The sequence below is a fragment of the Parus major genome, chromosome 2, assembly GCF_001522545.3.
Source record: "Parus major isolate Abel chromosome 2, Parus_major1.1, whole genome shotgun sequence".
In the NCBI taxonomy this organism is placed as follows: domain Eukaryota; kingdom Metazoa; phylum Chordata; class Aves; order Passeriformes; family Paridae; genus Parus; species Parus major.
Window position 1 is genome coordinate 119,912,823 of NC_031769.1, and position 10,794 is coordinate 119,923,616.

General features: G+C 35.9%; 1 protein-coding gene across 6 annotated transcripts in view; it reads right to left on the minus strand.

The window, feature by feature from the left end:
* Nucleotides 1-1,983: 1,983 nt before the first annotated feature.
* JPH1 (junctophilin 1) overlaps nucleotides 1,984-10,794 on the minus strand; it is an 83,278-nt gene continuing 74,467 nt past the window's right edge. The window contains exons 5-6 of one of the 6 annotated variants that reach the window (XR_004496140.1): nucleotides 4,759-8,294; nucleotides 1,984-2,880 (exon numbers count right to left, since the gene is read on the minus strand). Coding sequence is in view for 4 of the 6 variants with exons in the window: in XM_015619113.3 (XP_015474599.1) it covers nucleotides 4,774-4,854 (81 nt within the window). In the remaining 2 variants the exon portion in view is untranslated. Of the gene's footprint in view, nucleotides 4,652-4,758; nucleotides 8,295-10,794 lie in introns of those variants that run through there. The other 5 variants (XM_015619113.3, XM_015619112.3, XM_015619110.3 and 2 more) reach the window with 5 other exon arrangements.

Here is a 10,794-nt window from a genome sequence, read left to right on the forward strand (position 1 = left end):
ATGTTGAGTATGGAAATTATATTTACCTCCTACAACAGTGGGAGGTGTAATGCCTCTTAGTTTGCAGTTTCCGTGCGGAGAAGGAAACAAACAGAGATGGATACTGTAGATGGCTCAGCTATAGCACGCTGGCATACACAGCTTCTTGCTCAGACTTAACATAATTTCTAATTTTGGCTGTTTCTGTGAATATTAAATGAGAGAATGAGAAGACTACTTCATTTGAAAGGCTTATTTAATCTCCCTTCTCTTAATTTGCTTTGTTTACTGAATTAGATTTCCATAGGAGAATGGCCTGTAGAACCGTCTCCCCTGACTAAACAGTTCAAATGAGCTATGAGTAAAACCATTCAGATACAATTCACAACCATGTTTTATTAATAAAAACTAAGAATGCTACTGAGGCTCAGCATGTGCTGAATTCTCCAGGCTTTTATCCTTGCACCTATGTTATTGTCAGAATCTTTTCACATTGTGTATCTTAACAGAGAATTTAACAGAAATGTAATCACAGAACTTCATTAAAAGTTACATAAATAACTATTTAATGATTTTTAACTCTCACAAAGAGGTGTTTATTTAAAGCCAGCACTAGGCTGTATTTATGACTTTTTTAAAACATATGTCTGTATTTGAAAGGCAAGTTGTAGCCATATGTCTCAAAATTTCTACTTTCAAAGTGAACCCCTCCTTTTGGAAAGCAAATGCCAACAATTCCTCTCTCTTCATGTTCCTCACTGCTTTTCTGATGGAAAGGCAAACTAATACGTATATATATGTACACACACTAAGTAAAGAAAGGCCTTAAAAGCTGTGAAAGATGATTCTTTTTTTCTTCAGCCTACAGCACCTCACCCTTGTTCACTTGCTGTCTGTGTACACTGTACATATGGATAAATGGAGCTGTCCAAGAAAGCAGGCCCCAGATTCAAGGGTGAGAAAGCTCACTGCTCACTGGCACCTGTGGGCAAACACACAACTTGTGCCAGGAGAAACTCCTTTGCCTGAGAAAAGCTTTCCTTGCTGGAAATGTGGTGACATTTTTCATGCCGGAGCAATTCTTGGAAGCATTAAGTTGTACTGTGTGTCCATGGGATTTTTTTCCTCTAGGCACAGCAGATGCGTGGCCACGTAACACCGTTTGTAATATAAACCACTGGGAAAAACATCCCAGATGGGAAATAGCTTGAAAATGATGAGAACTTTTTTCTTCTATTTCCGTGCACATCTTTTGCTTGTTGCTATTCAGATTTTTATATGCCTCAGTATATTATCACATTCATACACCTTAAGAAGTATTTCATGGACACTTCACTTTCATTTCTGAACATAAACACTGTGGAACAAATGTCAGAGAAGAATCATCTGACTGAAGCTGACTTTAAAATTTTTTGCCACTTAAGTTATTTCTGTTTATTTTTCTTGAGAATGCATTTTTCTCTCCTTAAAGAGCCAAAGATTTTCTTTAAGGAGCAGGTATTGTGCAGAAAATAAAAATTCTTAAAGATAAGCTTCTTGCTCATAGAATTATTTTAAAGAACAAGACAGTAATGACTACTTCCTAAAATATGTATTTCCATTAAGCAGGAACTACTCATAAAAATTGCTCTCCTCTTCAACTAAACATTAATACACTTGGCTACTAGTATGAACTGGAATCATGGAAAATAAAATTTTCAGCTGATTGAGTAGTTCAGCCAAAGTGGTGGTTTTAAGATGGTTTTAATGGCAAATTTTCTATGTGTAAATATTGGCTCACAAACTTCATGTTAAATTTGAACCTATGGAAGATCCTGAGGAGAAGTGAAGCCCAAATAAATTAAATCCCTTACAAGAACAGCTGTTAATGGACCAGTAACTCACCAATTAAAACAAAATAGATAAAATCATCTTGTAGTGAGAGTGTAATTTAAGACAGTGAATTTATGAAGACACAAAATACTGCAGTGGAAGATAAAAGAAGACACAAAGGGAAGCTTGACTTTTTTTTTTTTTTTAATTTATTTTTAATTGTTTCCCAGAATCACTTTTGTTGAAAACAGTAACTCACAATGATTTTGAAGGAACTAGAATTTCACCCATTTTCCTGCTTCACTCCTGTTTATCTGATTAGTTAGAAAAAACTGCTTCCAAAGAGTGAACAAAATAATTCATAAACAGGAAAAAGTAGCCTGAAACTCTATTAATAACCAATTTATTTTTATTAGAGCAAATACAGTTGTGAAAACTGTACATTGTACATTTTGGGTCAAGAATTATAAACAGAGAAACTCATAGATAAAGAGTTCATTCTTTGACAGCAAGAAACTTTAAATAGACAAAATGACATTTTTAAGTACATTGGCAGGCTTCATTGTGCTGTCCAAAATGTAGTGTACAGTATAACAACCAATTATAAATAGCCTTTCATGTAAAATACAACTGTGCACGTTTTAGAAAAATACCAACAATTTGTTTGAGCTTTGTTTTAAAAAAGCTTATAAATCATACATATTTATAAATGGTACTAACATGCTTACTTAAATTTATAAACATTTTTCATAAGCTTTGTTACCCATTATTTCCAGAGCATAAAGTATTTTAAATAAACATTTAATAGGAATTAAATATGTCAGTTACAAAATTACCTCTCCATGTAAGGAGACAGGGGGTGATTTAACAGTGGGATGGAACATTTCATCCATAAATTCAAGGCTTACACAGTAACTTTTAAAATTTTGTTCGTATTTAAAAATTACTTTCCTAAATTTAAAACACAATTTAAATTTTTTGTTTTTTTTTTTTCTTTAAAAATAAATATACAAGTTTTATTTTCATTTGCTCTCTTTCTGCTTTCTTCTTTATCCACACTGGTCAAAACACAGGATTCTCAACATACTTCTGTAAAAAACACCATGGTGTTACTGCCCTGCTCGGAGCTGCTTCGCTGCCCAAAATTCAGTCCATACCTACAGTACTTTACTACGCTGCATCAAAAAGTAGCTAATGTATTTTGTAAGAATGTTGCCCATTAAACCATGCAAAAACTTAGAAAGTTTACAAACAGGTTCAAAAACTATGCTGTATGAAAGATTTTCTAATAGAGATAAAATAAACCGTAATACAAGCCCTTTGCTTTTTGCAGCTTTAAATTAAAATGTTTGTTTGCTTGCCAAATGATCACACCACATATCTTCAATAAATAAGCATGCATTTGATTAATATAGGGTACAATAGTTACAGTATAATGGCACATAAAAAGAAACATGATCACATTTTTTGAACAAAGGGCTATGAAACTACTTAAGACAAACTTCCCAAATGAAAAATTTTGAGGCTTTTTCAATGCTGAGGTAAAATCATAAATGGACTTTAAAGACACTGAAGGCATCGAATTGATAAACAATAACTTCACATTTTTAAATGCTCTACCTGAATGTATTCAACACACATCTAGCATTTTAAAGTTGTGATTTATTATGACCATTAGCTAGCTTAACTGTCATTGGCAGTAATGTGCACCCAGACAAGACTTTATTTTAACTGCTGTCAAAATACCTCAGTGTTGCAACATAATAATTCAAATCACCGATTACCACAGCACCAGAATTAAGAAAAAAAAAAAAGAAAAAAAAAAGAAAAAAAAAAAATCAACATGCAAACCCTGTGCCTCACCTTTCTTGGCTTATTTTGATATTCAAATCTCCTGTTTAGAATGTGCTTTTACCAATGTAGGATTCTATTTTTTTTATTATGCAAAATTTTGCTTGGTATTGGCATAAGTATTTGAGCATTTTAAGGAAGATACTAGTATCTTTTAAGTTTTGCAGTAATGGTGTATTATTTACTGAACCTTAATGCAAAATTACTCTTAAGGTTTAAGGAAATGAATTCAAGAATTTCATCCCTGGACTAGGAAAATATATTTGATTTTCTGCTTCTGCTGCTAGGCAGAACTGGTAGCTTTCTCCAAGGTTGGACTAAACACTACTTATGGCTATACATCAAATTTCATAAACAACAAATGAACAGAATCATGCACAGGCAAATGAAATTCGATCTCCCAGAACACTGCAGGAGATGTTAAAAGCAGCAGGTAATGGAATAAGACTGGTGACTGATGTTGCTAACTATTTCTTCTAATGAGATAGGAGTGAACGCTGGAATCACTTCCACAGCAACAGAATCCTCTGACCACATTCCTCTGGCAGTCGTTTTCCCATCTCCCCACTAAAAACATCAGACGGTAAAATAGTAAGGCAGCTGTTAACTTCCATCAACAAAAAGTGCAGCTCCGTACATTTCCAGTTTAGTTACACTCTGCTGGAACAGATGGAGAAGCCAACACACTTCACTGGCGGGGCTGCTTCAGCAGATTATTTTGTTTGTTTTCCAACATGGCTGCTTGCTTCAGCTTTCAGAGGACCCCAAAGCCACGAGCCACCAGCAGAGAAACTGATCTGGGCCCCTGGCTGAATTTTCCAAGTTTCATCTCTCTTGCGTCCCATCCTAATTCCAAGCCTCCTTCCCTGTGTCTGACAGGTGCCATTTAAAAGGCTGATGACACAACTGCAGAGAACTGTGGGCTAACACCACTAGTTGTCATGACTTCACTGAAGGGTCAAAACAGTTACAATATTAAATAACTATGTTGAATCACATTCAGGCACAGCTAAAAATTAAAGTGGGGAACATTAAAAGTATGTGAAGAAATTAAATCTTTATCATTTAAGGTGGGGTGGATATGGTGATTTGTTATGAAAGCAAGACCTTTCTTACCTTTCCTAATTCCAATCAAGTTAGAAAATGGACAAAAAGAATGGCTAAACCAATATTCAACAGCATTACCAGGGCGATCATGACTGAGTTAGGGCCCTGAAAATAAAACAGAGATATCAGAATTAATGCAACCTCCGACATATGCACAACAATAAAAAAGACCTGACTTCACAATTTCTATAGGTTTTGACCTTGCTCTGAGGGAAACAGACCCTGCTGCCAAAACACGGCCAGGTGATATTCAGATGAGATAAATATCATCTGTGTGAAAATGAGCTGGATAAATACAGGTGAAAGTATAGTACTTCACTGTTCTTAATCACACTGAGATTAAGCCACCTGACAAATACAACTGCATCAACAAATGAAAACAAACCCATCCACACAAAAACAATGTCATCTTAAAATAAAGCAAAACTTAAAAAAAAGAATGTGAACTACTTTAGGGAAGTGAGGCTGTTGCTCTTCATCCTTACAGAGGGCTCCTTTTCCAGTTCTAACCCATTTCAAAACAGACATAACAAAGATGCTTTATGAAAAGAATACACTTTTTTGATAACCAAAATAGAAAAGAAAATTTACTTACCATTGCACTAACAAACCTGTTTACTTTACAACTGCAAAATTAAACTTGTTTTGATTTATTCAGACTTATCTTAAGGACCTATGTACTCAAGAAATGAAAAATCAGAAAACTCCTTCCATTCTTAGCTAGAGCTAAAATTGGTTAGAAAATTTAAATCATTATGCTATTTTAGTATTTCTGTGAAGCCAGAAAACAGTTTTTAATTCTTTTAGGCAATTTTGGATTTTTTTTTTAAAAAATGGATGCTTTCTAATGACCAACTTGAAAAATGTCTCAACAGATGAAAATTCTCCGTTCTCTTCTGCCATTAACATATTTGGTTTATTACAACATAATTTTATGAAGATTTTTATACTCTTTTATTTTACAGTTCCACTGTACGCAGAAACAGAGAAACTTTTCATTTAGACAATACTTTCCTAAATCTCAAATCACGAAGCCCACCAGAAAATCTGTGCAGAAAACTATCTTCTGAGCTACACCTGGATCACTGGCTTGCATAAGAAGGTATATATTGAATGAGAAATCAAACAGCGTTTTCACTTTTCACATGAGGCATGCTTTGGAGAAGTTCATTATGCTTCATGACAACATAATGCTAACATACGCTATGTAATTTCTGGAATGCTGAGGTGTAAGAACTTGTTGTTAGTAATTTGCTGCAACAGTGTAACTGGGAAGCTATGGAAAAGTACTTGTGTCATTATTGTATCACATGCTCTCCTGAAACAGTGGCATGGAACACCTTCCATTGGAACACACCTTTACACAGTAGTTCAGATGGCAGGCCAGATGTGGGCTGCTAAGTTTTTGAGTAAGTCACAAAATACATTATGTCAGGTAGTGCTTAAATCTCTGGTGAGCCAAAACCTCATCGGCACCTCTGTCCATAACCTCCATCAAGTTCCCTTTGCACCAGCTCAGAGCTGTCTGTTCACATGCTGAGAAGCACATGCTCAAGTTCACACAATGATTGAGATTATCAGAATGCCAATTAAATGATGACATAGGGGTAATAGTATTGGTAGTAGCACCCACGTTTTGCTTAATGGCAGAATGTCTAAAATATTCACTAGGAAATTGAAGACCAGGTTTAATGACACCTTAGGCCAAGTGATTTTGAATAACAAGCTCTCACTTACCAGTGGTATGTTTCAACCATCAGGTCACAGAAGTGGAACCATGTTCCTTCCTCCTTTGTGGCAGTGACTCACCATGTGTTAAAGCACACGAGACACTCGGGGGCAGAGAACAGGCATAAAAGGAAAGCACAGCTCCAGATACGGTTACCACAGCACTGTGAGCAGCCTTGCTCTCCACAGACGTGTGATTTGAATGCACTATTAATTTCCACTAAGATACGAGTTCAACATTGTTCTTTCTGGTGTTAGGCACTGGAACAGGTTGCCCAGAAAAGCTGTGGATGGCCCATGACTGGAAGTGCTGGGTGGGGTTTTGAGCAACCTGGTCTAGTGGAGGATGTCTCTGTCATGGCACAGGGGTTGGAAACAGATGGTCTTTAAATATCCCTTCCAACTCAAACACTTTGTTCTATAATCCTATGATTCTAATAGGGACTGGCTATGTGATTCAAATCAGGTCAATGGCTCCTTTATAGGCTGGAAACCCACCGGAAGATTTTACAGTTATACTGCAGCAGGAATTGCAAGGAACTGTGAAGATCATTGCCAAGTACCATTAAAATTTTTCAGGATTTGTCCATCTAGTACTTTGCATATTTGAAAATAACAGCTGTGAAAATCACATTGATTTATTGCAACTGAAAAAAAAAAAAAATTGGAACCACAGTGTCTCCACGGGAGCCAAGAACTTGTTCATTACCTGAAATACACCATGGAACAGCATCCTGGTAGCTGCCAGACAGATTTTTGCTGATTTCCAAATTGGTACTAGAACTCTAATGGCACCTTGGTATCATTAGTGCACAGTCTCAGGGAATCAAGCTTGTTGAAGGGGAAGGGGACTTCCCTTTTGATGCATCTGTCAGTCAGGTTAGGTAAAACAATCTCACCACAGTAACATTAGATGAATTAGGCTAAAAACCCCAGGGGCTATGCTCTGAATCAAGAAGTCTCATCTACAAAGACAGGAGCAAGTGACACCTTAAGAACTGGGCTGTTGAGTTCCCATGAAGACCATAGAAAAATATGTTATCTCTTTATGATAATGAAATATCATAAAGATATCTCTTTATAGAAAGAAGTAGAGCTCATACTCTTTGGCCTGCTATGCACATTGTGTTTCAGCTTCTGATAACTGTACTTTTCAGCCCAAAGCAGGATTTCCTGGTACACTAAAAAATGATCAAACAACGTTCATGAAGCACACAGTTATTATGCAATGAACTACCACCTGTTTTGTAGACACCTATGAAATAAGCATTAATGCTTTAAGACAAATACCACAAGTAAGACTTTAGTGTCCCGCAAGGGCTTAAAATAGCAAAAGCCAAAATTAGTATGAACAATCCTAGAGTGACCAGAACAGGTGCACTGTTCTAAAGAAGCTCCAGCAGAAAACCTTCAGTCCTGCTCAAATTTACCCTTTCAGCTTCTTGTAAATTAAACATTTATGTAGTTCAAAATACAACCAAATGATTAGTTTCAATTTGGGGAAGAAAGAAAGTTATTTTCCTAAAATGTAGTACCAGGAAATAAAACACTAGGCTTGTAATTCCATTGCATTAGGAATGTCCATTAAATTTAGCCTAAAGTTCTTTCTCAGAGGTTTTTTTTTATGATAAGGCAAGCACACATCTTTACATATAAAATACACACATATTTATCAAACATCATGGTATTTACAGCCCTTACTAAATGGATGTTAGCTGAACAAAAAGATGAGAATTGAACAAAAAAATGGGAGTAGAATCACTGTGTAGCATTCAGGTAAAAACCAGGCTAAACACTGTGTGTTTAAAAATCTTTACCTGCCAAAAGAAAAAAAAAAAATTACAATTTAGTAAAACACTTGTGCCTGGGCTTGTAACCTGTCCTAGGGCAGCACATGGACACCTATCAGGCAAAAAAACCCCCAACTGTATTCATGAATGTACACTACAATAGTGTTTTGTGAAATTCAATCCTATTTTTCACTCAAATCCAAGAGAATCTCCAATCAGCTCATATTCAAGGTGGGACAGGAGCGTGCAAGCTGAAACTGGGTCTAGAGGCTGCTAATGACCAGATAGAAACAGCAGTACTGGTGTGTGGCCAAGTGTCTGTGAACACACTGTGGTAAATGTAAGGTAATGTGAAGGAGACTCATTCTCTCTGAAAGAGGGTGATTTATCTCTCATAAATGACACGTGGCTTTGTCATTGTGCTTCATGCAGGATTTTACCTTCATGAAACTGTGACTCTTTTCTTATGAGCTCTGGAATAATTTCAAACTTAGATTTTTGAACATCAGGGAGTAAATACACAGAGAAACACACTTATATGTGTGGCATAGGAAGTATGTTCTGATATATTTCAAACATAATGCTAGAAATGGGGATATCTAGAGAATCAAGACTATTCCTATAATTAACTTATTCCACAGATTATACTCCAAGACATTCTTAAGGATGTAACATTCACAGAAAATATGAAACATAAATTTGGTAACTAAAACAGCTGCTACAAGCTTTTCAGCAAATGAAGTCATATGAAGTTCTTAATCCAAATTAAAGCTGATGTTTCATTCAGGTATGAAAAATGGCTTTGATTTAGACACATAGAAGGAAGAACTGAAAATTTTCCCTTCTTTATCTGTGTTCTTAATGCGTTATCACAGGATACCGGGAGAAAGGACAGCACAATTCAATACAGCACTCCCAGATAATCTAAATGTTAATAGATTTTTTTTTTTTCAATTTCCAAAACCATGTTTATCATTTTCTTTTCATGAGATTGAAAGTTCTTTTCTCTTTTCACTGTGTAACAAATATATTTTAGAACTTTTATGGAGGATCTAAGGCAGACTTACTTTCAAAGCATTACAAAATCATTTGTCAGAATGACTAAAAAGCAATTGCAGTTTCTTACTGAAATAAAATAATTCCCCAATGCAACTCCAGAATTCTGAAGTCTCTCAGCATTCAGAACCATCTGGGATAAGGAGAAGTACATTAATTAGGAAAAGGGAGAATGGATTAAAACTGGAAGAGATTAAGTTTAGATCAAATATCATGAAGAAATTCTTTACTGTGAGGGTGGTGAGACACTGGAACAGGTTGCCCTGAGAAGCTGTGGATGAATCATCCCTGAAAATGTTCAAGACCTGGATGGGGCTCTGAGAAACCTGGTCTAGTGGAAGGTGTCCCTGCCCATGGCAGGAGGGTTGAAACTAGGTGATCTTTTAAGGTTCCTTCCAACCCAAACTATTCTATGATTCTATAAATCTGGCTTCTCCTCAGTAACTGTGCTCTCTTAGCTTAGCCACTGCTTAATTTCAATACACTGCTGCGCTCAGTCCAGGAGCATTGCAGAACAGGCTACTGCTTTTCTGAAGCTGAAAGGCGATATTGAAAATTCAAAGTCTCCAGCAAAGTTAATAGTCATTCTGTATTGTTTCTCCCTCAGACTGCTAGGCCAGTAGGCTACTCTTTTTTGTTTTAATTGGTTTAGCATTTCTACTCTCAGTATTTTGAAGAAATAAGCATGTAGGAAATTTAGTCTACATGGGCAAATTCACAGATACATATAGAAGACTAGAATCTTTAAAAAACACCCACATAAATCTACATACATCTTAAGATACTGTTATAGTAAAAATGAATTCCTAAAATCTACCTTCCTTCCATACTGGAATGCTGGTAATAAGAATAATTCAATTAGACTCCAAATGAAGTAGAGGGACCTAGAGTAGAGTTCCCAAATATCAATGCAGTATCAGTGAACTAACAGTAGCTAAAACACAATATCTCATCATTTTTATACCTTTCATGATAACAGGCTGGAGGTTCATGGTCCTTATCCTGAATATTCTAGAAGGTCAATAAACTGCTGTTCAGGTACCCTACTTGTTAAGATGAAGCCTCCCTCCAAAATATTATTTGGAATGAAGGAAAAATAAGGACTATTTCTAGTGACTTATTTTCACCAGAGCTAAAAACCAATTCCAATTCAGCCTGAAATTTGTACATACTCACTCAACATTTACAAGCCTGTCAGCTTTGTGTTACCCTACATAGGAGTAATATCTGTGAGATTTGAAAGGTTAAAGGGCTGATATCAGCTGTAATACAGATTTGCAGATTACAAAAACTCTGCCAACATCTACTTTGATCCGCACAAAAAAGAATAAAAGCTTCCTGCAGAACTAGAGAATATCATCTTGGCAAAATGCTCATTATCAAACTGCTCAGTGATGGCTCCAAAACCCTGGCATCTGAAAATTGATGGTACATTTAATCAAGATCATTAGAATCAACTTAAAACCAGACT